We start from the raw sequence: 27203 nt of genomic DNA on the forward strand, positions 1-27203 counted from the left end.
TGAAAATGTCGTTTTATTCTAAATTCAATTTTGGAAAATTTAAAAATGTGACTACCTATAAAAAGTTGAAATTTAAATATTTCTTCTGTTAGTATGGCTCTCATTCCGAGTCAATCATTACTGTCAAGCGAGTTGCAAACTCTGCCTTAAAACTATTTCTAAATTACCCTGCGTCGTGATTATAGTCATCTGAATAGTAATGCACTTCCTGGTCAAATTCATTGGATTTTAGACCTTTATTGCAGTAAGACATTAAAATAAAAGCGATTTAAGTGACAATCGGTGGGCGCATTTAGGTTTATACAGTTTAAGCTGCTCGTAATCGTATTCATGCACACAAAAATGAGAAGTTTGGTAAGCAGGTGAATACCAGACCACACAGCGCTACTTCAGTTACGCACCTCCAGAAGTAGCAGATTCGTGCTTCCTACTCCTGAGTTTCACTCAGTTTTATTTCCCACGAAAAAACAGCGCTCTTTAGTTATTTCGAGCGCTGCGGCGGCGGCGTCCGTCAGGTGAACCCGTCGGTTCCGGGTGTCTCCCGGCTTGATTGCGCTGCACTCCGGGACGGTGAGTTTAAAATGGCGACGGAGGCGGAGGAACAGGTAACGCTCATTTTATTCCTAAAAACGTAAACTTCTGCCGCGCCTCTTTGGTTGTCTTTTTAATTACCTGGGCGTCAATTAATCGCTCTGGCATGAAAAGCTGTACTTTTCACTGTAAACGAGACGCCGAGTGTACAGTAATAGAAATATTATCCCGTGGGTCCGAGCGTCAGCTAGCTTGTTAGCGACGCTGCTAAGTTGGCGTGTGAAGTGACACTTTGCGAAGGGCTGCAGGTTACTGCCGGCGGCATAATGCTGTCTGCGCCCCCCGCCCCTCTCGGCTTCCTATTGCCTGATAGTGGATACCGTGCTGGTATCACTCAGAGGGAACGACGGAGCTCTTTTAACTGGCTCATTTGTCTTTTTCCCGATGAAGCTGTGGTGACACTGGAGGCAACGCCGAGCGGCAGCTCGATATGGACCGATCGACGCGCCAGCTGGGTCCCATGGCGCTGGCAGAGCGCCCATAGCTCCGGCGACATGGCGCTCGCCCCCGACGGGGCCGAAGGTAAGGCCGCGGCTAGAGAGACGCGCGACCGCGGGGGCGAGCAACAGGTGGAGCAGGCGCAGCGTGGACGGCGCTCGCTACGGTGACCGGACGCGCCGGCGGCCGCTTGTTGCGCCCCCCCTACAGTCTTATTAGTTGTCTATTTGTGCAGATAAAGTTCTTCTGTTGTTCTATTTAATTTCGTTTAGTTAGTTTAGTAATCGAATGAAGTGAAAAGGAATTGCGTGACCGAAAACGGTAATAATAGTTTTTCAGACTAAACGCGTTATTTTAAACATCCTGAGGTACACGGTTATATTTTTAGAATGGAAAAAGGGGATCTCAAAACGAGTATTATTGTTGATATGGTTGCTAACGGAGGAATTTCCCTAATTCAGCGTGGCGCATAAGTACGCAAAAGTCCGAGCACATGTCATCTATAAAGGCTGATAGACCGATTTCAGCAAAGATGGCCCATGACCACGCGTATTGGATTGTAATTGGTACGAAATTGAGTGCCATCTGAACCAGCTGATAATGTCTAATGGGCCGGATTTTCCCGTTTTTACTCGCTCCATACGCCGCAAGATAACAGGGGCTGTGGAAAACACGGTCTGCGACAATCTGCTTCTGTTTCGGTTCATATTCCTCATTCGTGCGCTAAGTTCCCAAATTACAGCTCGCGAATGCACGCTTTGAATTTATGGTTTGTGGGTCGGGCCGTGTCTTGATTTTCTGCGAATCAGATCATTATTCGTGGTCGTGTTTTTATAGCATTAAGGTTTTATTGTAAATTGAGAGAAAGGAACGTTTTTGTTATCAGTCAGCTGTGTCTTGAAGATCCCGTGCCTTCTTTGGTGCAGAACTGGCCCAGTGAGTCTGAAATGTCTGGTGGTTGGGACACTGAGCAAGCATAATCCATACTCTTTTCAGAGAACTGCTTTAAGATTAGGAAATGCACTTTGAGGGGTGTGTGCACACGTGAGAGTATGCACTTAGCAGAAACTGGGCGTGTTTATTCCGGCTGGTGCACTGGGTTACAATGGTATATGCAGGCGTGTTTAGAGGGGGCCTCTGGACCAGTGTGCAAATTAGAGGAGGTGGACCAAGGTCCGGATGACGATGCCCAAGTGTCACATCACTGTCAAATAGGACTAGATGCCAGCAGTTGCGTTCTAAAACAGTTTAACGCACTTCTTGTTTTCAGTCTTTTCATGTGTGTCAGTGGATTTTTTTAAAGCAGTAATTAGTGTGCCCTTGATTGAACTTGTGGGTAAGGAAGACAGTGTTTTGCCTTGTGACAATCTCATTGTAACGTTGTAATTGGTACAGATTCAGTAATGTGGTCAGCTAAGTCATTTTGATGAATGATTGACTTAGTAAAACATCTATTTATAGCAGCAATATTTGTGGGAAATAACTTTGTGTAAGTTTTGTTAATGTGTATGGAAGGCTGTAAATCAGGCCTTTAGGCACTTGTATAAATGTGTGAAGTCAGGTGCCGCACTGGATATAGAACCCATGGCACTTTGAGCCACACACTTCCTTTCAGGTCTGGGAGTAGAGGATGATCTCTTTCTTTTTGGGGTGTTCTGCTTTTTGGCATGTGAAGCCTGTACACTGCTGCTTTCCATTTGCTGTGTGTTGGCAGTAGTATTGTTTTTTAACTGAGTTTAAACTAAAGGCTACGTATGCTATGACCTTTCTTTTGTGTACGGCTGTTTCTTCTGGCCCAGGACTATTTTTTTTTTTTGTGGTGGAAACGCGTCGAACCAGTTCTGGATTGGGGGGAAAAAGTCCTGTACCAACTCCAGCACCACGTTGGTGGAAATGAGGCAATAGTGAACGTTTTTGGGTTACACTAATGGCATCCTTGTAAGGGAGAAACATAGTTGTTTCACTGTAGAGTCTCGGCTGATTTTGTGGTCTTACTGTTTCAGATGTCAAGTCACTGTGTTATGTCACACGCATGATGGTGAATTGGAGGTGCAGGCCTGTGCATGAGAAGACCTGGGAAGATGAGATATCTCAGGCCATAGTTCTGCAGTCTTGGGTCTCTGAAGAGGCACCAAATGCTCGTGCTGCACCAGCTGCTTTCACTTCCGCCTTTCTTCTTGCTGCCCCTTCATTGAGGCCCTTGTTAGAGGCTGCCTGGTTTTGTTTATAGATGCATCTCAAACTACTTTAGTTCTTCCCAGTGGGTATTGGGCGGGTTCACGCATGAGAAAGCATCGAGAGGAACATGGTTAGGGAATCCCCTACACGGTCAAAAAATAGTGCTTTCCAAGTGCAATAATCCCTCCTATGTTTATGTAGTCTGGCAGTTTTTCTTTTTATGATGTTTGTATGATTAGTCGCGTAGCCCTAGCCAATTGTGGTTGGTGTCGGGTAAGTGTACTGGCAGTGAAAATAGAAAAAAATCGACACTGGCTGCCTTCTGTGAAATGGACCTTAATGGCTCATTCCTAGTGCCTAGTGGATGGTGACTCTTATGACCTATAGACCATAACAATTTTCTGATGACTGTCTTCCCTTGACAGGCTTTTCTGCTGCAGCCTTGATGGCCAATGGCTCGATCACGGAGCAGAGCCCCACTGTGCTGATAGGCGTTTCCAGCATATTCCCGCTCATCCCCGGGCATCCAGATCAGCCCTGCTCAGTGCCGGCGTCCAGCTTCCGGCCTTTTGCCGAGACGGCAGAAGAGGATGGACAGAGTCTCACTTCGCAGGACTCTGGCATCCCAACACTGGAGATCAATGACCCAGAACCCTTCCGCTGTGTAAGGCCCACTTTACGTGAGGGCGTGCCGCCCCGAGCTCGGGGCTCCGACGACGGCCCTGCCACACTGACGCTGGAGCCAATGGACGACGGAGGGCTGCGCAAGTCATCAACTTTCCCACGCAGCGGCTTCGACTCGGCACGACTGGCGAGCCCTGGCGTGCGCAGTGCCCTCCACCGCAGCGACGACATTTCCGTGTGCAGCGCGTCCAGTCTGAGCACTGAGCTGTCTGCCACTCTGTCCGTCAGCCATGAGGACATGCTGGACTTCATGGTCACCTGCGACTCCAGTGCCGTCGTCGCGCTGGAGACCGACGAGGGTCACTTCTCCGAGGTGTCGCTCTCCTCTCCTGCAGTCCTCGGTGACTCCTGGAACCAGTCACAGCACAACACAGTTGCCATGTCCCAGGAAGAAGGTCGACACAGGAGGCTGGGGCCCTTTGCTAACTTCTTCAGCAGGTATGGGATTCCCGAGTGACCGCAGACACAGAAAGGTGCATGCAGACGGTCAACATTTCGAACCTTCCCAGCTCCCAAACACAGCAGTGTTAGTCTTGATTGTTTAGTTCAGGTGTGCTTGGTTGAGAGACTAATGTGGAGGATTAGGGAAGGTCCAGTTACCTCGAACTGATGATTGCTGATTCATCCGAAGCTCTCATTTTCTACATAAAAGCGCTGACATACCTCATAAGCACACCCTGTCATTTCTCAGCATGTTATGCCCTGTACCATGCTCTGATATTGCTGCATAAGAGGTGGCTTAGGGCACTTTTCCACCGCACCTGGTACTGTACTTTTGATACTTCAAGGAAGTACCAAAAGTACGGTAATTCAAGGTGTTGGTTTTCCACTGATGTAAAAACTGGTGCTGGTGCCGAATGACATCACAATGTGAGGTGGGGTATTTTATGTCGATTTCGAAAAATGACTGTAGTATATTAACACTGCACTTCGCCCAGCCCTGTAAATCCCAACATTGCATGTTATAGACATGCAATTCTTGCATCGCTAGTAAACTCGATTACGATCAGGCTTTTTCTTTATTTTAATTCTGTATGGACCTTTATAGAGCAGGAAGTTTGTCTCACTGAAACGTTACTCTGTCATAGAAAGAGAACTTAGCTGGCTTTTGCAGTTTTAATTTTTCCTTTTTTAGATTCTCATTTAAAAATCAGTTTAAAGTGTGTTTCTTCTGCTGCTTTTGCCTGAGTGTCTCTGAGAATGCATGCAGCAATCATAATCAATCTCTTGTTCCTCTTGTACTTTGAAAGCTGTATAATTTTCAGGCCTTGTGTCTCTCGTTCTTATTTCGCCCCCCCTGCACCCAGCTGCACTTTGCATCTGAAGGTACACTAGGACCGGTCATGTCGGTCTGAAGCGCTGAGAACTTTCTTGAATGACTTGCTTAACAGTATATACTTGTTTACCGGTTACTCATGTAAGGCTGGGTTTTTAATGGAACTGTTCAGGTTAGATGTCCTTTCTCAAGCTAACAACAGCAGCTCTTGCACCATCTCCTGGGCTGTAAAAACGCAGGGCTTTGGTCACAGGTCTGGTTCCTTAAGCACAATACCTTACCGCCCGTTCCCCCATAACAGGAAAGCCAGGTTGCCCAATTTTGGGCTCCAGCCAAGCCTCTTAAAACAGATGAATGCCCATACTGGCTCTGCAACTGTGTTTATATGTGCCCCTGGATGGAAGAACCTTTTTCAGACGTGCAGGTTTGCGGCTGTTCTGTGTCAGGGCAGCCAGTGGATGTCGTTTAGTATATTTTTTGGTTAGCACATAGTGGATTGCCCAAGCACTAAGTGAGTAAGTGCAATACTCTCAGAGAATGACTTCTGCTGCATTTTGCAACTTCTACTGTTGTTTCTGAGGGTTTCAGGGCACTCCTACCTCGCAGTGTTCTATTAACACTGATTTTTTTTTTTTGTTCTTGTCTACTCGCTGTCCAGTGGTGAGGGTTTTCTTGGCAAGTTGGCAGTGTTCTGTTGTCACGCTGCTCTGCCTCCATGGCCCTTGCAGTTGGAAGTAGGCTGAATAAAACAGCTGTAATTATTACTGCTGTCAGCACGTCGGGTAAACTATCGTGGTCCTGGTTGCTACAGCGTTGTGCAGGCTGTCAGCCTTCCTCACTTGCAGATATGCTCAGAGGAGCTTCCACTGTGTGAAGGTCCTTCACCACAGAAAGATTCTCTGGTGGTTTCTCAGTATTGAGAATGTTTGGCGAATTTGAGAAGATGCAGTGAAGAATTCTTGCACATTTCCTCCTCCACCTGTGGCTTGACTTGGCTTCAGAAAATTACACCTCATCTAATGTGGCTGTTTTTAATGTTAATGTACGAGAGACGCCGTTCACTGTGGGATTCCCATTAACTCTCACTTTCTCTCCCAAAGTGCACTCCTGAACTCTTGTGTTTTTCGCCAGGCTGTTGCTGTCTCCTGGTGGTGTCAGTGCCCTCCAGTGTCAGTTTGTTCAAGGCTTTTTACATGCGTCTTTGTCTTTCAGGCCCTGCCCTTGATACCTCCCTTTTCTATTCGTTCCCGTGACCCTCCCTCCTTTTTTTCTTTTTCCACTAATACCTTTTCTTGTTGTTGATTTTTCTGCCCTTGGCTCAGGCTGTATTATTTCCTTGGAGCGTATGTCCGTAAACTCTGTACACTTGACACTTTTGCACAGGGTGACTGAGAGAGCGAAGGAAGCGTTGGGGGTGGGATAGAGTTTTTGTGTTTTCTCCATTGACAGCTTAGCACTGATGGCTACCACATCGCTGCTCTTTCTGTATGACAGGTTAGTATGATCCTCTTCAGTAATGTATGGTGTCATTTCACTGTGTGCTTCTGTTGGCGTTTTCAACAACGTTGGTTAGTTTGTCTCTGGATAGGTGCTGAGTGTGCAAGATCTCTATTTGGAAAGTACTTTTCAGTTGGCATTTGAGGGATATAGTTTAGATTGCTCTTACCTCTCCTTTATGTATAGAAGGTTTTGTATGCAAGACAGTCATGTTTTGTATGGGGAAGATTATTGCCCCCTGACTTAAGCTTTGCTGGTATTCAGGCTTGTTGAATTTATATTCACCCTAAGATGCTGAAGCCTGTTACTCCCTAAAGGCGTCTCTGTAGCTCTGATACTCCATCAGACTCCATCAAATTGGGCTCATGGAGAAAGGCTGAGATCATGCCAAAATACCCAAGAGCAAGAACAGCATTCAGAGATTTGCAGGGCTCCCCAAGTCGTGCCGAGGTCTGTGCGCAAAATCATTCAAGTTCCTCTCATTATTTTTTTTTGACTAGCATAAAATTGTACAGAGGGGACGCTTTCCCTTTTTTATGTACTGTAAGACCTGTAATGTTGAATGACCTTAAAGTGATCATCAAAGAAATGTAGATAACGTAAGGTAAACCCGCTGACTGTGGTGCCAGGTTAGCTCACCCTCCATGGCAGTGGGCTTGCAACACTGATGCAAACCAGATTTCAAATCAGGAAATGAGTAATAAGAAGGAAATGTGACCTTTTGCACTGGGCACATTGTTGACTTGACGTGCCTTGTGCATTGTGCCGCCCTCCTCACTTTTTGAAAAGGTTCTTCTGAGTTTGTGCAATGTGCTTGTTATTGCAGGTCACGGGTGTGCACTATGCAGCCTGTGCTGACTGTGATGCATTTCCTACCTGTGGTTGACTCTCCTCTCCTTTTTCTTTTGTACTTTTCTTTTTGTCGAACACTTACTGGTGATAGTTGAGGAACAGGACTGATGGGTGATGCACCAGTTCAAAGTGAATTGCAAATGGCTCAGCAGTGACCATCACACGTGAAAACGTTTGCCTAACAATAGTCAAGGTATCAGTAGTTACTAGTTATTAATATCCTTCCCCTTTTTCTTTTATAACTGCATAACCAGTACAGGCACCCAGTGAGTCTGAAGCCTGTTACTGGACACGCTGGTTGTGAGGTGGGAGACTCCTGGAGGTACCATTCTGTTGCTGGGCGCACATGTGCCCCCTCAAAGGGTAGCTTGGAGATTTGTGGTTTCTTTTCTTTTTCTTGTCTTGTGCTGGGAAACCTGAGTACCTGCAGGAAAGCTGTGCAGATGCATGGTACACATGCAAAACCCCTGAGCGGAGGTGCGACTGCAGGCGTCACTGCGTCACGCTTCCCTTTTCATACGGACAAAGTCTGATGTCTGACTGCTCAGCCGGCTGTGTTAGCAGTTCGGTCATGTCCAGGGCTCAGGGTTTGTGTCGGGATGTGAGAGCGGCTGCCAAAGCGGAGGTGAAATTACATCTGCTCACACTGCCCGGCTGATGGTGGCACCCTCCCCCTCCCCTTCACTCTCACTGTGCAGCGTTGTGTGGGCATTGAAGTCCTGCACGGGAATTCCTGACATGTTGCCTGCACAGGAACTTGGATAATGTTGGGTAAGGGGCACTGAGTGTAGGAATATCAGAGTTCTCAAGGACAATGTGATATCCAGTGAGAGGAGGAAAGAGCGAGGTGGTGTGCTTCATTTGTGTAGTAAATCATGAACCAAGCCGGACAAAGGCGAGAATGTTTACTAGCTCTATAAATGGAGAGTATCAAAAGCAAATGTTTAACCTGGGTTGAGTAAGAAACCTTCTCTAAATAATTGCAATTAAATTTGTAAGCTAAATTGGCCGGTACTCTCTGCTGCTCAAATGGTCAGTGAACGACTGACGTGATGTGCCTGTTTGAGCCTGTGCTGCCCCAGCTTGCACTTGGCTGGGTTCCACGCAGCTGTTTTGAAGCACCTGGCCTGGCAGTCTTTATCATATGCGCCTGCCTGACCTTGGAGGCTGCAGCCCGGGGCACCTGCACTAACCCCACCCCTTTCTCCGGGCAGGAGCCTGTTCGCCCGCAAGGGGAAGGAGGCCCGGCCGCTGTCGCAGAGAGAGCCCGGCTGGAAGCTCTTTGGGAAGGTGCCCCTGCGAGAGGGCTCTGTGAAGGACCCCCGGAGGATCCAGAAGGTGCACCCAGGAGGGGTACGCCTAAAGAAACACGCCGACAAGAGTCCTGCCACTCTTTCTCTCGTCTTTCACTCTCACATATGCGTGTGTGTGTGTGTGTGTGTGTGTGTGTGTGTGTGTGTGTGTGTGTGTGTGTGTGTGTGTGTGTGTGTGTGTGTGTGTGTGTGTGTGTGTGTGTGTGTGTGTGTCAGGCACCTCAAATAGCCCAGTGCTGCCCACAGTGAGTGTTGCATTAGCTGGGATTAACACATGCCTGAAGGTGTTGGAGGAAGTAACATGTTTCTGCGCCCTCGCGGCTCTGGCTACATGTGATCTGGTGGCTGCCCGGGGCTTCCCGTGTCCACCCACCCCCCCGATGGGCGGCTGTCGATTGGGTCTCGCTCAGAGAGCAGGTTCTCCCCAGGCAGCAGGTCGGCGTGCGTCAGGCTCTTGGGAAGGTTTAGTGAGGCTTAAAGCTCTCAGGAACGCAGCCTCCGGCTCTATAGCTCCGTCTGCAGGACAGAGCCGCGTCTTTGAAAGCCGATGCCGCCACCTACCCACCGCAGGTGGAAACCCAACACTCGCCGGCTGTGTATGCGCCCCCCCCCAGCCTTAGTTTCCTACAGTAACCAGATTCGTCACTTGATGTGGCTGGGAGGCGGGGCTGAGCCGGCTCGCGTAGCTTGTCTGAGAGCCCTTTGTCATCCCCTAGCAACGCTTTGCAGGCGGCCACCAGGGGCCCGGCCTTGGCAACACAAAGCACTCCGTCATGCTGCTCACATGACACACTGCTGGGCTCTTGTATTATGGACTGATTATTTTTTCCCTTTTATGTCTCCAAATGAAATACTTTGTTGCACTTCCTGTTTGTTACTTTGGTTCTGCTTTAGAAGACCATCACCCCAGATAGCTGCTGACACCTGAAGTGTGGTTTGTACCTGTCACCTGAGCGACTCCCCCTCACCAAGGTGAGAGGTGGAGATTAAGCTCAGGGTGACATCACTGGATTAATGGTTCCCGGGAGGGGGGGGGGGGGGGATAGGCAGACTAATTCAGGGTGAGTAGAGTCTTGTGGAACTAGATGCGAGGCATTGTTGGTCGAGGTAGGAGAGATATGATGGGGTTGGATGCCCCTCCTCTGCCTGGCTCTGCTCTTGCTCTCTGCCGCTGATTAGTCAGCCTGAGCTCCTTCCCAGTGCAGTGACGGCGCATAGCGTAGCCCGGCGGCGCTGATTCGTGGGCCGCGGGAGGGAGGAGGCGGGGGAGGGGAAAGGAAGAGAGCAAACAAATACAAGGAGAGTGACGGGGGAGACGGGGACGGCACTGGGCAGCACACACGCGCAGACACACGCAGACACACGCAGACGTAGACCAAGGCCGGGCCGGGCCCCTCGCGCGTCCTGCCGTGCCATGCTGCTCGGGCTGCGTCCCGTCCCCCGGCTGCGCAGGCCTCTTGTCCTCCTCGTGCTCCTCGGCAGCAGCAGTACCGGCGACTCCTCATCCCTTCCCAAGCCGGCCCCCCCACCTCGCAGGCGCATGGCGGCCATGTCCGCGGCAGCAGGTATTTGAGCGGCGGACCTGGGCGTCTGAGAGGAAGGGCAGCGTTCATGGTGAGCGAACAATTCACACACCACCCCCTCAATTGGTGCAGGCTGCTGCCTCTCTCTCCTCCCTTTCTCTCCGCCTCCCTCGCTCGCTCTCTCTCTCTCTCTCTCTCTCCTGGTTCTATTCATGGAGAGTAACTGTAGTCCTGCGTTGCATGTGTTTTGTGGGGGGGATTTTTGCGTGACCCTCCTGATCGCCGCGGTTTCGTCTCCGCCATAACCTTTGTGAATGGACTTGTTCTGTTGACCTGTCCGGTCTGAATGTCCCCGCTGTGTTTCGGAAGTCCGGATGAGTTCAGACAGTGTGCGAGCTCGAGGTTCGGCTTTTAGAAATGAACTTTTCTGTTTACTTAGCCTTCTTGTATTATGTTGCCATGTTGTCCTGCTGTTGCGGTCCTTTATTATCCTCTGTCGGGACAGAAGGGTGTGTGTACCGGTAAATGCTAAATGAGCCGTGTACATCTGGACATTTTGTGTGGAGCTGCCTTCCTTTCTTTTGACAGCAATATTAAGGAAGACAGACCCCTTGATTGGGGTTTTTACCTATGAATATGTTCATTCACCCCCCACCTGTGTAAAACCCTCATGCGCCGCACGCTTCCTCCTTAACGATGGATGGACGTGCCGGGATTCGTCGAGCTTGTCTGCGAATGTGCTGCCCTCACACCTACCCAACACCCCTGAACTGCGACCCACGCCCGTCTCTGCCCCAACACCAGCCCTCCCATCTGAGTCTGCACTGGAATGTATGGAGGGGGGGGCAGTATTTATAAAGGCTGAGTTAGTGCTGATCTATCCAGGAGCACAGGGGGCCCTCGAGCCCGTCCCATGCAGCGTAAGGGAGGGCTACGCCCCTGTTGGCATGCCAGTCCATCCCGGGGCATGTATATAGCAAACCAGGTGTGCCTGGAGTACGGTGACTCACGTGGCAGAATCTCAGACCCCTAATGTCTGTATTCCCCTTCGCATTGACCCATTTGTTACCGTTTTTACTGCTGATATCCTGCCTGTGGGTCTCCTGCATGTCCCCCCTCCCCCCCGGTGGACTTGGTCACCCTGGACTTCTTTAGTTCTTATAATCAGCTCAAATTTTAGAGGGACTGAACCTGAAACCGCAAATCCGTCTAGGTAAAGGCATTATCTAAGCGGCTAAATAACATAATTAATGTCCTCACAAAGAAAGCCAGTCTGTGTGTAGTCTTACGGGGATTTTATAACCCCCCCTCCCCCGGACATGCAGGCTCCCGGTGGTCACCATCAGAGCATCCACTGGGCAGGAAGGAACCAACCGTACCCCCGTGTGAGGGGGTGTTAGCTGTGTAAAAGCAGGTCATTTGCCCTTTTCCGCTCGTGTGCCGAAGCCAGCCTTGATGTCCCAGTAACGGCGTAGAGCTCCATTCTCCCAGACACCGAAAACATGCTACCTTGGGGTCCCCATTTACCTGCTGTCTGCTAGAGCTGCTATGCCAGCATCTGACAGGGGCTTTCGGAAGTAATATGTGACATTTAAGGTCTTTGGTCTTCAGGCTGCTGGGAGATTTGAGCAAAGGTGGTGCGCTTATTTATAAAAGTGGATGTTTATTATAGCGGGTTTTGTCCTGGGGGAAATGCAGGGAAATTCCACCTTCAAATCCTGCTTGCTTTCTGTGCTCCCAGGCATGTCCAGACCTGCAGCATTTATTTTAGTTTTAATTTTGACAGTTCCTGTAAATCGAATGGGGCAGGGCTACCCCTGTTGGTGACCTAGGTGACCTACAGCTAAAAGGCTCATGGGAAGTGACCTAGACTGACCCCCGCAGGGAGATCCCACCTCCTCGCATGCCTGTCTGTCCTGGCCTCTGCCATAACTGCAGGTCACATGGCTGATGACCCAGCAGGTCTTGGTCCCTTGATGTAGTCCAGGCCATGTGCATGGTTATCACTGATGGTGGCGTGTCCAGCTAATCAGATAACATCACATCCTTAGCCCTCAGCATGGACTGCAATGAGCATCTTTAATGCAATGAGTGGTCACCCCAGTCCCTTAGGTGTGTGTGAAAGAACAGGGCGGACCACAAACCGAGTGATCGGAGCACGGAGTGAGTTTGGCCTTCAGCTTTGATAGCGAGTCTCCATCCTGCCAAGATAAGGTCATTTTTTCCTTTCATCATTCCATTTAAAAGATCTTTCGGCAGTAGATGTCATCTAAAGTCATGCAGCTCTTAGCTTTGCAGATGCTAATGTTTCATGTTTTTTTTTATAAATATTGTGGCAAAAGAAGTTTTTCAGCTGTTACTGTTCTGTCGTGGTGAGCCCTCGGATTGGTCAAAAATTGGTCAATTTGTACTTAATTTGTTGTTATTACTGAGGGAGGGGGGCAATATGCCCAAAATGTCATAGAACGATATTTTTGGTTATAATCCTGAACTACAATTATAGATGATCTTTTTAGTAATGAAAATTAATGAGGTTAATTCACCATTTCACTAGCATGTCCATCCTTACCAAAAACACTCTTTGCATTATAATAAACGTCATTATTAAGGTACACAAAATACTGTACATATAACAGAAACTGACCTATAACAAAATAATTTTTTGAGGGTAGTGTTGTGTAAAAATGAACTTTTTGTTTTCGCCAAATATCTGCACACTTCTGAACATCGTTTGCTGCAAATACAAAAACATTACGGATAAATTTCTAAAAAGTAAGTAAGATTTAGAATCTTTGTGTCCGTGAGAAGTTTTCACTTCAGCTTTGTAACTTCAGTGTGTGCGGAAGACGCTGTGGCTGAGGACCATGCGCTCGCACATACAGGCGTGTCCAGACATTCCGTCTGTTTGGGGTGTAAAGCTTTTAGGCGGTTAACAGAATTGGTTTTGTTGCCATCTGTTGTACAAATAATATCTTTGCAGTGCTGGCAAATTACAGAAGATTGGTCCTTGTCGGATTCCACAAATACAAGCCATTTTTACACAAAGTACAATCTTTTCTGGAAGCAGTTCATCAGCCATGTTTGTTTGTTTTTTTACCGAGTTAGCTAACTGGTTAAAATGATCGATAAAGTTTTTAGTTCAATGTCTAGTCACTAAGGCGAGATCCACAGAGCCAGATAATTGACAACAGAGTGAAATATGCAGACAGCACGGAGATGCTATGCCGGCTGGAGTTGCTGTGTGTCACATCGGTCAGGTTTTGTTGCTGTACTGTTGCAGCCTTCAAACACACAGGCGTGGCCTGATAGGCACTTGGCCGTTTTATTCCTGCTGTCATAATAGTATTAAATAGTGCATTTTTAGTTGGGCATTCATTTGTAATTCTGCTGAGTCAACTCCTCAGCAGCCTGTATGTTTGCAATGTGCTGTTTGCCTTGTATGTCTGCTAAATACATGTAAATGTATGTAAATGTATTCTGTATTGCGATTGTTACGATATCTCTGAAATGTGTATCAGGGATGTAATTGTAAGTAGTTAACGTAACATATAACCACATCGCAATTACATTTTTTAGTAGAAAAATGAATCTCAAGGTATTTGGCCCTGTATGCTGTGAGGTTAGTTAGCACTGCGTTTAGTTTGCTAACAGTGGAGTCTTGACTGTAGTGTAGTCACGGCCACTTCCTCTTTCTCTGTCATGGAGGGGAGTCTTCCTGGTTCAGTTTTGTCTGCTTGTCTGTGTGCCAGCGACAGCCCCATCGACTCTCCCACCAGGACTGGCAGTGAATTGCATCCTGTAGAAAAGGTTAATAGTCATTTTGTTAAATGGGGAGAACCAAGAAATCTTTGGCAGAGCCATTTTGCGGTTGAAATCAGGGCCCACAGATCCGCTCCACTTTTATCATACAGCAGGTCCTTTTAATTCCTGTTGTCCTTTGTGCATTAATGCTTTTTCACGGCTGGTCGTTTTACAGGAAAAGCTTTAAAAAGCAAGTGTAAAGGTCTTATTTATAAAAGCATCTCAGAGAAGCTTCATGTTCCCCAGAAGTGCAGCTTCGATTGCATCTTAATTTCTCCCCGATTTGATGTTGTGTTTTAGGCAGACATTTGGAAAGTTTTTAAATGGTGTCCCGCAGGAATATGAAACGAGAAAGGGGCGTTCCGGCAACCCCCCCTCTCCGAGGCAGAACGTGAGGAAGAACCTGGACTTCGAGCCTCTGTCCACCACAGCGCTGATCCTGGAGGACCGTCCAGCGTGAGTCGCGCCCTGAGTCTGGCGTCCATCCCAGGCTTACGGGGGGGGGGGGGCGTTAATGGCTGACCATGAAGCACTTAGTCCTCGGTCTCTCTGCTGCCTTGAGTTTGTCAGCACGCTGCCCTGCACATGGCCCAGATTGAGAGTCCGTCTATCGTCGCAGAACTTGGCCTGTTTCCACAGCACTGTCATCCCCTTCCCTGTCCTTCATATGTATTCATGTATTGTTTGTGGTTAGGGAATTGTAATCAACCCCCCCACCCTGCTTCGGGGACCTTCGGAGTGTCATTTTGGCTCCTTTAACTGCTCCCCCCCCGCACCCGACGCTGCTGGCTGCACTGCGGCGTTAATGCAGCGGAGCGTATAGCGTGTGAGTGCGGGGAGCACGCCTCAGCCGCGTCAGAGACAAACCACTTAAACGCTCGAAACCCCCAATCGGGGTCAAGCTGACGATGCCCCACTGTGAGCGCACACCATTCTGATCCCAGATCAGCGAGCGGCTCAAGGTCGCAGTGTCCCATCCTCCCCCACTCCCCCCTCACACAGTCACAGCTGTGAATGATGCTGCGGCAGGCTGGGTGCCCCCAGACACAGAGCCCGTGCAGGCTCTGTGCCCCCCCCCCCCCCAGCCTGCACCAGGCGTTAGACCATCCTCTGATACGGGCCGGGGATAGAGAGCAGCCTGGGGAAATGTAGGAATCCTTATAGCTGGTGGCCAGAGCCTCATTGGGATGTGAAGGCAGCACCTTACAAGCTTATGGGAAGTGCTGCTGGTTAAAGTGGCATCGGTTTCCTGGGAGACGAGAAACATCTGCACAGCTCCTGCTGTTGACTGGGGTGTCGAGGCTACAGGCTACACTGCAGCTTGGATGCAGTTCTGTGGTCTGCCGCTGGTCCTATACACTGCATTGTTTGGAGTCATCCCCCGGTCCTCCAGCGGGACGCCCGACTGAGTCCTCTCCTGTGTCTCCCTGCAGGAATCTCCCAGCCAAGCCCCCCGAAGAGGCCCAGAAGCACAGGCAGCAGTATGAGGAGATGGTGGCCCAGGCCAAGAAGCGGGGTGGGTGTCACTCCGGGCCGCGGTGGGGTCCACATTTCCTCCCGCCTTCTGAGTTATGACACTAGTGGTCCAAACTTCCTCCCAGCGTGGGCGGAATGGCAGTAGCCAGTGATTTCATGTGTCAGTGTGAGATGAGTCACGTGGCACAGTGAAGTTTAAGTACTGATAACCTCCACAACCATGACCGGGATATGCAGTTAGAGGTTGAAAGGATGGAAGTATGGATGGACCTTTACGGACTGCTGTTTGTGTGGTAATGCATGAATTTATAGCAACCACTGGCAGTAACTTCCACCTAATCCATTGGCGAGTCTGAATAGTAGACAGAGGTTATAAGGTCTTTGTGTCAGTGGTTCTGTGTAGATCCTGCAGTGCAGCATTCAGCTGGACGGAACCTCTGACTGAAATCTGCCCCAAACCCTGTAGAGCTGAAGGAGGCCCAGAAGAGGAGAAAGCAGCTGGAGGACAGATGCAAGCTGGAGGAGAGCATTGGGAACGCGGCCCTCACCTGGAACCAGGAGATCCTGCCCAACTGGGACACTATGTGGGTATTCTGTGTGTGTCTGTGTGTGGGATCTCTGTGTGTGTGAGTGTTTGACAAAGTGTTCTGTTCACCACTCAGAACTACTACTCAGGACCGACTCTGTATCAGTGGTTTTTTAAAATGTGTTTGAGGCTCTTGTCCGTTCAGAAATAACCATCTCATACAGTGCAGTGGAATGACCATAGCTATGCAAAGGATTGCACTGCTGTCTGCCCCCTGTATTACACACGATCTGAGCCCTGGTCCTCTGCTCTGCCCCCCTCCCCCCGGCTGACACAGGTGTACATCTCGGCGTGTGCGGGAGCTGTGGTGGCAGGGCGTGCCCCCCAGCGTCCGGGGCAAAGTGTGGAGCTTGGCCATGGGCAATGAACTGAACATCACCCACGGTATGCCAGTCCCAGCCACTCAGAGCTGTACCCACAGTGCATTATTTCAGATCAAATGTTTTGAAATCTTATACAGGTATCTGTCAATTCGCGCCCACATTTGGGGCCGGGATCGATGACACAAGTCAGGGTGCATCTCGATCGTTACGGGGAGAGCCAAGACATTAAGGACAGTTCTGTAATATACACACACAGTACCCTACTGCAAATAATGTAAATATAAAATCACACCCCTTTATAATTGCACACTTTTTCACAAACAATGTACAAGTTGCACTATGACATCAAAAGATGATCAAAAGTGGCAGCAAACAATGGGAGCTGAGACAAAAGGTGGTACCTGAAACTGCAGCAAAATAGCGCAGTAAATAGCATGAAATAGCACAGAACAAGTAGTGCATATCTGCTTATTGTAGCTGTCATCACATGCATTACTGTATGCATACTGTCACTATACAGCTGCCAGCGCTGCCCACTCTCCTGTACCTGTTACACTAAGCGATACACCTGCTAACATTCAGCTATGTCCACATCCAGGATCAGTGTGTATTATTCACTATGGACCTCAGACGTAAATGTGGTCGGACGTTGACAGGATACCTGTATATCGTCACTGTCCAATGAAAAACCTGCATCTTCAGAAATCCATGATTTCTGAAGTGTGAAAAAAACGTATTTACTCAAAAGCTGTTTGAAATGAAACGTAAAACATCGTAATGAGACACTCTTGGTACCAGAAGCAGAAACCTTCTCACAGCCATCGGTTTAATGTTTTAAATGGACTGGTCTGGATTGTTGTCAGCAAGACAAGTAGATCAGTGTCAACAAGATACAAACTAATCTCGCTTTATAATCACAGTTAATGATGACTGATTTTCACAAAGCTGATAGCTAGATAATTACCATACTAATTAGCTCATACTAGCTCATACTAATATCAGTTAAATAGACGATTCATGAAACATCTTTTCTTTGGTCAGTTTGATCAGTAGACAGGAGAATGGGTGTATTCCAGCTATAGTAAAGTCAAAATCGTCAAAGTAGCAGTCATCAGACGACGATATATCAGGGTAGCCAGTGCATTATTTCTTTAACATGTGCGTTGATTTTGATAGCCTGAAGGGAGAATAGTATGAGCAAGACTTTATATTGAAGACCTACATGTATTCTTTCATTGATTATAAGCAATGCCAGAGTATCTGTCATAGCGTGTTGTTGAATGCCGGACTGCTGAGAGGGCAAAAATCTCATAATTTGTGACATTTTTGTTTTATTGAAAGCGAATACCTTAAAATGAGGATCTTTTCAGTAAAGTGCACTTTCAGTGGGTGTCGCGATTCTGTTCTTGGAGTCATTTTGCCAAATAGATTTTACTTTTAAATACATTTTTTTTTTTTTTTGCGAAACATTCACTTTTTGTTTTGAGAGCAGTGTCATAAATTGGGGTGAAGTTTGTGGCTGGATATTGTGGCGTGAAACGCGTATTAGCTGCTCCGTTTGACCTACACATCTAATATGGGAACGGTTTGTTTATCTGTCTTTTGGAATAACTGCAGTATTAATCTGAGTATAGAGACTGGGAACCTTTTTTTTGGTTGGTATCAAAACATGATTATATGTGTGATTAATCACCAAGGTGAGGTGTTTGTGTGTGTGTGTGTGTGCGTGCGTGCGTGTGCGTGCGTGTGTTCAGACATTTACTTCCCAGCCACCAGCTAGGCTCCACTGCCCCTTACAGGAATCATAAGCTAGCTACTATAGATCCAGAAATGCAAAACGCTGCAGGGACACCTGAGCCAGCCTCTGCCTGCTAACACTGAATTATGCAGGCCTGGGGTCACCTTTCTGTATCAGGCCTTCTCACCTGCCAGTGTGGTATTTACAACTGGAGAGTCGTTGGCTTTGGCACCCTCTGCTGGCCATCTGAACAGCCTACATCCAATATTGCAATGATAGTCTTCCAACACACAAGCAACATGACATTTCACAGTAGATTCTATTTGAACTGGAGAGGTGGATGCTAAGACATTATGTTTAAGGAATGTGGGGCTTGAGTTGCTCTGTGTTGTATATCCAGTAGGCTCCTCTGTGGCAGGACAAAGTGGCTGTGTGAATAAAAGCCGTAATGAGTGAGGCCAGCAGAGGGCACTCTCGTTCTGAGGTTAGGCACATGGGCTAAACTCGTGCCTGAAAAGTGTCCTGGTTTCTGAGGAATGCTGACTCGAGTTCTGGGTGTTAACCTGGATCACAAAATCGGGGTGGTGAATAGGGGTGGTGTTAGCCTCAGGGTCAATGTGTTGCTCGGTGTCTGTAACCTATGACGATGTGTGATGTGTGTCCCCTTCCAGAACTGTACAGCATTTGTCTCGCGAGGGCAAAGGAGAAGTGGAAGAGTCTCCCCACATCTGACTCAGGGGCCGATGCTGATGGTATTTGGTCTTATTTCACCTTATTCCAACGTAAAACTATGTCTCGAGGACTTCGTTTAGAACTGTCTGTCTCACCCTAACTATCAAAGATTCACTTTTGTGACAATACTTTTTGTCCAATTGTGACACTACTAAAAGTTAAACATCTTAATCTTCCAAATATAGCTATATAACTAATGAACATAGTTTTGATAATTTTAAGCTTGTTTAATTGTCCACTGATATGAAACTTGTAGATTAATAGTACTAATAAATATTGTCTCGACTCTTTAACCGATTTTAAATGCACTCCCACAACAGTCATTCTTATTGATAAAGATGTGACATGGTGTTTATGTGAAAGTATTTTCAACACGCATTAAAGACTGAAATAATGTAACTTTTGCTTTTGAAGGTAATGTTTAAAACATCAGTGTTGTATCAGTATTTTCTATTTTTAGTGAGAATGACCCGTGTCGTGCGTGTCGTGTGCTCTGCTGCTCTGCTGCTCTGTTGCTCTGTTTCCATTCACTGCTTGAACTGTGTGCACAGTGAAGGAACGCGAAGAGCTCCATCTAAAAATGAGACGTGGCTTTACACAGAAGTATAGGTCAGAGGGTCATTAGTGTTTGGCTTGCTAACATCTTAGACTGGCATTTTTACAATGGAATATACATAAGATGTGATGTATTTGAATTTTATTCACTGATGCCTCTCTTCCATAACTGCTCCCCCTAGTGGTTAACTCCCTCTTCGTGTGTCCAGAGATAGGATTGTCGCAAGCAGACAGAGAGGCCAGTCTGGAGCTCATCAAGCTGGACATCTCTAGAACATTTCCCAACTTGTGTATTTTCCAGCAGGTGAGGGGAGGGCCAAGGCTCCGTGCCTCACGGCGGGGAGGGGGGTGAATCTATCATTGTGGCATGTATCCAGTGTTAAGGCACCTTCCAGACAGCCACTGTAATTATCACTTATGACGAGTCCAGCTTTAGCAGGTGATGATTCAGGTGCATTTCTGCATACTCCTCTTTGTTGTCATACATACTGAGTGCATCCTCTCATCTTTGTGAGAGGTCAGCCTGTGTAAGAAGGGGGCATCTTCAATGCGGAGGTCTGACGCCGTCTTGGTGTGCGTTTGCTTCGACAGGGGGGGCCGTACTACGACGTGCTGCACAGCATACTGGGGGCGTACACCTGCTACCGGCCGGATGTGGGATATGTAAGCTCATATTTATTATCAGCTTATCTATCTGCTAGTTGCTCTTGCCATCAGATTTGAAAGCATAGAGGTGTAATTTGCTAAGATTGCTGATGATTAGTCATGTGAAAACATAGCTGATGTATAATTCCATCAGTGTAGGAGTGCTGCTGAGTTACCCATCGCTGCTGTACTGACAATCTGCTGACGCTTGTCTAAAAGGAAAAAAGAATTCCTTCCGATACGGAGGCCTTGTCTTGATTGTGACTGATAAGGTGCTTTTTTTTTTTTTGAAAATGCGACGGCTGTGGTCAGTGGTTTAGCAAGAGCCCCGCAGTGCTAAGAAAAGCCCCTGCCTTTTTCCACTGCAGAAACCGCAGCCCCTCCAGTGACCACCTTTTTCATTTTTTTTTTTTTTTTTTACCTTCCTGTTTTCTTGGTACAATGTGTCGTATGACACTGTGTTCCCGTCTTCTTCTTGTACACTCTTTGAGATACTGTTCACACTCCTTTCATTTCTCCTTATGGGTGTTGGTATGAGTAAGGGGGGAAGTTTCATTTCGGTCCAGGAGGTGCTGATGGGCCCTTTTCAGGGCTGGTACGCACTTGCTAGGTCGACACGCGTGAACATCCGTTTCGTAGTGTCGTAGTAGACCTGTAGTGGATAACAAGTGATTGAAGACAGTTTTGAATAATGCAATATTAAATATTTGCGATATTAAATATATGTCTGTGTGTCTGTCTGTGTGTGTGTCTGTCTGTGTGTGTGTCTGTCTGTGTGTGTGTGTGTGTGTCTATGAATGTGTTTTGCTATAATGACCACAAGTACCACAGGTTTCTGTGACGTTAGCACTGTGCCTATTACCCCCCACCCCGAATGGCTGTCATCTTGCTTTAGATTTTGCAGCTTTGCATAGCTTTTGAAGTGAATGTTTGTGTAAGGTGGGGGTCTCAGACCTTATTTACTGTGAGAACTGCTGCAGAGAAAACAGGGCAGCTCCGTATTCGATACAAGATTGTATCAGTAGGGTGGGCGATGAAAATGAAACATGCCGATTTTAATTCTCCTCTCATGTTCGCGTTGCAGCACACCCTGACAGCGTGACACTTATCATGCAAGGCAGTGAAACTGTCCCAATGTACACGTGTATAAGTTTAAAAAAAAAAAAAAATTAAAACATTAATATAGTTGATCCTGTTTTTAAGTGTCGTACGCTACCCGTTTGACGTGCACTAGTGTAAGGTCCTTCTGGATGGGGTCACACTTGAACTAGATGCCTTCATCTCCTCACGCCCTTGCCGGATCGTGCAGGGATTGGTTTTTTGGTTGAAGCTGGTCACCGGTGCCCAGGTCTGAGACGAGATTCTCCATGTGGCGCCACCTGCAGGTACAGGGCATGTCTTTCATCGCGGCAGTGCTGATCCTGAACCTGGATACTGCGGACGCCTTCATCGCATTTGCAAACCTTCTGAATAAGCCCTGTCAGATGGCCTTCTTCAGGGTGGACCACAGCCTTGTGAGTGGCACCTCTTGAGCTTGCCCTGTTGTACAGAAGACTGCTAAACATGTGTACCTGTATTCCTGCCCATCTTCTGTCCAGCCAGCATTTCTTTGGACTCCTATAACATGCCAGTGTTGTAATTTAGCCTTTTGTCAGTTTTCCATGAATCTTTGGGGCTTAATCAAGCGTCCTACATTAATAATGTCTCCTTGGGTGGACCTCAGCCCGCCCTCTGAAAAGGGGGCAGCACGGCTGATTAGTTGGTCAGCTGAGCTGGTGTGGTGGTGTCATGACGCAGATGTGGTCTGAGATGTCGCCTCTTTCCTTCCAGATGTTAACCTATTTTTCAGCATTTGAAGTGTTCTTTGAAGAAAACCTACCAAAGCTTTTTGCACATTTCAAGAGCAACAACTTGACTCCGGATATATATTTAATTGACTGGTACGTTACGTTGTCTGCGTGGCGCTCTCTCCACCTTGGCCGTTCACCTTCTGCCTGTCTTTCTCTGGCTGCGATGTATATATCACTGTCCTGAATTCCCCACCCTATGACGGTACTCGGCTGTGGACACTGAAATAGTTACTTGGCTGTTTATGCTCTGATGAAACAGGGCAACAGCAACCAGCAAAGTGTCACATAATTAATCTCTGCTGTTTCTCTCAATGGATTATATACATCAGGCTGATTTATACCACCCTACACCCAAAACACTGTAACTACACATTCTATCAAAACTGAGTTGTGACCAAAATCCGGTTTCTTAGGGTTTGTTTTATCTCGTGATAAAATATGTGCTTGGTTTTGATGAGAAGAGTGTGCAAATTTTAATGACCACAAAATCCACACTAAAAACTTTTACTTAGTTTCAGTGTCAGCCTCATAATTTTGTCTTTATTGGGCAGTATTGTTTTTTGTATGCAGTGCAATAAAAGTACTTGCATCCATCCTTTAATTTATTGCCGATTTAAATAACCCCGAGATTGCTTGATTATAGACCTTTTGCATTTTCCTGGTTACTATTTAACTTCCACCTTCCAGTGCCCTCTGTGTCGTCCTGTATTTGGCTCTCATAGTGACCAGGCTGTGTCTCTGTTCAGGATCTTTACCCTGTACAGTAAATCCCTCCCGCTGGACCTCGCTTGTCGCGTGTGGGATGTGTTCTGCCGGGATGGAGACGAGTTCCTGTTCCGTACGGCGCTGGGCGTCCTCAGGCTTTACGAGGACATCCTGACCAGGATGGACTTCATTCACAATGCACAGTTCCTCACGCGGCTGCCCGAGGACATCTCAGCCGAGGAGCTTTTCTGCTCCATCAGCAGCATCCAAATGCAAAGCAAGAACAGGAAGTGGGGCCAGGTGAGAGGTCAAAGGTCGAGCGGCCTGCCAGCAAACTTAAGTTTGAGGAATGTTATCAGCATGTATCTTTGGGGGGGGGGGGGGGGGGGCAGTAAGTACGTTAGATGTGTAATGCGATGCTATCAGACTGATGTACCGGTAATGATTACACAACTGCAGAAATTACTCAGTACATAGAAATGAAAGCATAACTGCAGCTTGCTGTTGTGCATCCTGCTAATTGCCGTGTTCTGTCTGGTCTGTCCAACCCCAGGTTCTCCAAGCACTGCAGAAGGAACAGGAGAGAGGCAGCCCCGTCTTAAAGCGTTGAGTGTATAGAAATCTCAAAGCATCATAATCTTTATTTTAGAAATCTTACTGGATTTTTGTTTCCCCCTATTTTTGAAGAAGCCGTTTGTAAGAGCTGTATAGACAGGTTCTGAAAGCAGTCAAGCTAGGATTCTGTCTGGCTGCAGGGAATGTGAGGTTGCAGGGCTCGCACAGAGTCTAAGGACCAAAGCCTTAAAAGCTGGAAGCTCCAGTTTACTGGCCCAGCAGCTAATCGAAAGGGGCACCTCGAGCGTGAACGGCCCTCATCTCTAACCAGGTCTCACTCTGGGAGCGAGGTAGATGAACAGGCCTCTTCCTCCTTTGGGTGTGTCTTACGCTGCTATTGGCAATGCTGTGCTGTCTTGGGTTGGTCTCCTGTGACTGTAGGGTTCTGTGTGTGTTTCTGACCTGCTGACCTGAGGAGTGGTGGCAAAACTCCACTAGCTTTGTAAGAAGATGATGTATGAAGATGTTTCCTCCAGGGGGAGCTATTTGCTCTTAGAGGGGCTGCACTGCGTACCCTCTGGTCGACTTTCCCCATTGTCCTTCATATGCGCTGGGAACTGAGGTCACATTTTATTTTTCGCCAGTTGACACTTGGAGTGGATGACTCCGACCTTAAATTTGCACATACAGGAAGTGTGGTGCAAACCCCCCCCGCCCCCCCATCTCCTACTCATCGTGTTTCTGTGTGCTGCTCCTGCCTTCAGTCATGTGAAACGGACAGTCTTTCATCTTTTCGTTTCTGTGTCTTACTGAATGGTTTGACACTCAATCCCCGTGCAGCCCCCACCTTTCCTCTGTTTGACGCGTCGTCTACATTTCGGTTAGTACTGATGCACTGCAGGAATGGATTTTGCACAAAGTGAAGGATTCAGCTGTATGTTTCACATCCCTGCTGTAAACGCTGTTTTGTTGTATACGTACTGCAGTGTGGTGCTGTTTATGCGTTATTCACTTGCATGTTACATGCCAGCTCGTAGATCTTCAGGCCGGAGACACTTTAATCCCAAATATTCTACATCCTTTCGCTCAGTATGTCAGAAAAGAAGCATCATGTAAAGTTGTCCTGTGGGTTTTTAACTCTATTACTACTATTAAAATGCATTTATTTGTTACATCTATTTACTTTTTAAAATCTTCCATTCCAGTTGTTTTAGCTATTCTTGTTCTCCTGCTCCCTCACTAAACCCAATTCCTGCACGTATCAGAGGTCAGGGGTAGATGACTTTTGTGGATCCTTAGCCCTTGTCCTAAGAAGGGCTGGGATGGTCTCCCATGTACAAACAGCTGCAAGGTGGCCAGTGTAACAGGCCATTTTATGGTGGTCTTATTTTTCCGGATGGCTGCAGGCTCATGTGCCCCGAAATACTTTAGTACAGCCTGAACAAAGACCAAAGTAATCGATCCAGAGCATAAGATCTGCTGTGGCTCTGACCTCTTCATCATGTGCCCTGTGGCTGCCATTTTCTAAAGTCAGCACATGTGAGCTTTGCTGTTGTGCAGTGCACAGATAACATCATTGATACTGGCTGTTTTGCATGCCTTTCCTCCACCTGCCTTTACCTCTTTTCTGTTGGATGCTCCAGATCCCTGGATATCGGTGTGGGATGCTGAATCATTTCCATGCTTTGTTGGCACATGGGCTTAAACGAATTTGGTCTTGAGTGAGTTTGTTTGTTTATTTTTTCCAGTCATCACACCTTTTTGTTCAGTATGCAGTTTGACTTCTGACAGCTTTTTGCAGTCTTTCACGCTTCCCTTTATATGACCTAAAAATTATAAGCAGAATACAGAATAATACAGTCACCTTTTCTGTGAGCATATTTATTTAGCAGATGTGTGGACAGATATCAGGCTTCCTGTTGTGTCTTTTTGTTATCACTTGATTTTTGGTTGAGTCATGCATCGAGTTGCACAATACATGTTGCATTAAGCTGAATGCACTATTTGAGGACCATAATCCCCTGAAATGCTATGACTGGAGTTTAACTCACTGGGATGTATCCAGTGCTCTACATTCCGTGATTTGTTTTTCAGAAAAACAGTGGGTAAAAAAATGCATGGGTTAAATTCATCTCCTTAATTTCCAGTAAATTGTTTAGTGGCCTTTGTTTCCTGGAGTTACAAGGATCCAATCACTATTGCTTTCCAAGGAGGGAACTATCCTGGCACTTTCCTGTCCAATCAGTGCACTTGCATTCCAGTCATCTGACAATCTGGAAATGTCTTTGTCCAATCAGAGCTTGAATCTTGGTCACTGTCTACTGGTATATCTATCTTCTTGTAATTCTTAAATTTTAGATACCTGACAGGTTGTCTGTCATGTTTTGTTTTTTGTTTAGTTTTACTTTTGTGTGAATACTATATATTTTGTTAAATTATGCAGCTTCTATGTGAGAGCTTTTTGTCTAAGCACTGCCCCCCAAAATTGGCCTCTGCTGGTTTCTGTGTGTGGTTCATGTGGAGCACAGACATCACCCTACGAATAGGATTCTTATATATATTACCTGATGTTGGGTTGGTCTCAGAAAGCAGCTGCTCCTTCTGTTATGGATCAGATGAGTTTGGTGATGAACGAAGCAGTGATGTAGTGAACACTGGCGATGTTTGTTTGATTTTGTTTGTCTTTTGTGTCGTGCCTCTGTGTGTTCTGCACCCTTTTGGGCTGTGTATGATTATACTGTTTCCAAGGGACCCGGTACAGTTAATGTTGGAGTCTTTGGGATTGTAAAATATGTCAGTAGATGTGTAAATACTGTTTTATTAAATAAAGCTCTGTAAATATACAGCTAACTGAACTGGCTCTGAGTGCTTAATCTTTCCATGTTGAATCCACATCCAACACTTTTGCCAATACAGTGTGACACCTGCCTTTACACACACGTGAATTTGATAATAATCGATACTTCATTGATCCCCGTAGGGAAATTGTCTTTACGCCTCCCACAACTTCCTCTTTTTTTCATAGAGGAAGTTGTCTGCGAAGGGCTGCCACCTGTAGCAGCGCCCAGGGAGCTGGGGCTATAACAGCTTCAACCCTTCTGGGAAGGCTGTCCACAAGGTTTAGGAGTGTGTTTATGGGGATTTTTGACCATTCTTCAAGGAGAGCATTTGTGAGGTCAGGCACTGGTGTTGGATGAGAAGGTCTGGCTCATAGTCTCCACTCATTCATCCCAAAGGTGTTCTGTTGGGTTGAGGTCAGTGGTCTGCACAGGCCAGTCAAGTTCCTCCACACCAGACTCACTCATCCATGTCCTTATGTACCTTGCATTGTGCACTGGTGCGCAGTCATGTTGGAACAGGAAGGGACCATCTCCAAACTGTTCCCACAAAGCTGGGAGCATGAAATTGTCCAAAATGGCTTTGAATGCTGTAGTACTAAGAGCTCCTTTCACTGGAACTAAGATCTCCCAGTGTAGAGCCACTGATTTTCTTAGATTTTTGGTATTGGTTTTAATTATTTTCATGAGGGAAAAGTTTAACCCAATTGTGAATTGGTGAAAAATTTACCTGTTACATGTGTCAGTTCTTTTATGTGGTCAAGTGCCGTATAATGACATTTTGGTCCAAGATGGTTGTCCTATAAGATCATAATGGAGCTGAAAACCATTGCTGCATCGTATCACAATGCCTTAGTGATATGTTTGCAGTGATTCTGGTTTAAACAAACCTACTGTGGTGCCAGTCATATAAAAGTATAGCACATTATGTTCTGTACATAATTGATAACTTACTGATTTATGTACTTAGTGTACTTTAGGGGACTCTTACAGTGAATTTAAATACAAGTAAACAGAATGTCGTGGCATGCTGTGTGTGTAAGTATAC

At 46.9% G+C, this 27203-nt stretch overlaps 1 protein-coding gene across 4 annotated transcripts; it reads left to right on the top strand.

The window, feature by feature from the left end:
• Positions 1-408: 408 nt before the first annotated feature.
• tbc1d14 (TBC1 domain family, member 14) lies at positions 409-26168 on the top strand. 4 transcript variants are annotated; one of them, XM_048971480.1, is made up of 15 exons: positions 409-605; positions 982-1113; positions 3633-4329; positions 8731-8869; positions 14491-14609; positions 15587-15669; positions 16096-16213; positions 16493-16599; positions 18948-19028; positions 19773-19867; positions 20155-20226; positions 21594-21722; positions 22039-22148; positions 22805-23063; positions 23317-26168. In XM_048971480.1, exons 2-15 carry the CDS (start codon positions 1086-1088, stop codon positions 23371-23373), a joined length of 2094 nt encoding a protein of 697 aa, XP_048827437.1. In that variant the 5' UTR covers positions 409-605; positions 982-1085; the 3' UTR covers positions 23374-26168. The 4 variants fall into 4 exon arrangements, with proteins under 4 accessions (XP_048827437.1, XP_048827436.1, XP_048827438.1 ...); XM_048971479.1 differs by lacking the exon at positions 409-605 and having other exon boundaries at positions 622-1113; XM_048971481.1 differs by lacking the exons at positions 409-605; positions 982-1113; positions 3633-4329 and adding an exon at positions 6228-6661.
• The last annotated feature ends 1035 nt before the right edge of the window (positions 26169-27203 follow it).

The sequence above is a fragment of the Brienomyrus brachyistius genome, chromosome 12, assembly GCF_023856365.1.
Source record: "Brienomyrus brachyistius isolate T26 chromosome 12, BBRACH_0.4, whole genome shotgun sequence".
In the NCBI taxonomy this organism is placed as follows: Eukaryota; Metazoa; Chordata; class Actinopteri; order Osteoglossiformes; family Mormyridae; genus Brienomyrus; species Brienomyrus brachyistius.

What these genes read in the sequence shown, in the direction of transcription:
- tbc1d14 (XM_048971479.1), top strand. Translation starts at nt 858, where the DNA reads ATGCTGTCTGCGCCCCCCGCCCCTCTCGGCTTCCTATTGCCTGATAGT. An exon ending in CGCCCCCGACGGGGCCGAAG is followed by an intron (nt 1,114 to 3,632) that starts GTAAGGCCGCGG and finishes TTCCCTTGACAG; the next exon opens with GCTTTTCTGCTGCAGCCTTG. An exon ending in ACTTGTGTATTTTCCAGCAG is followed by an intron (nt 19,868 to 20,154) that starts GTGAGGGGAGGG and finishes TTGCTTCGACAG; the next exon opens with GGGGGGCCGTACTACGACGT.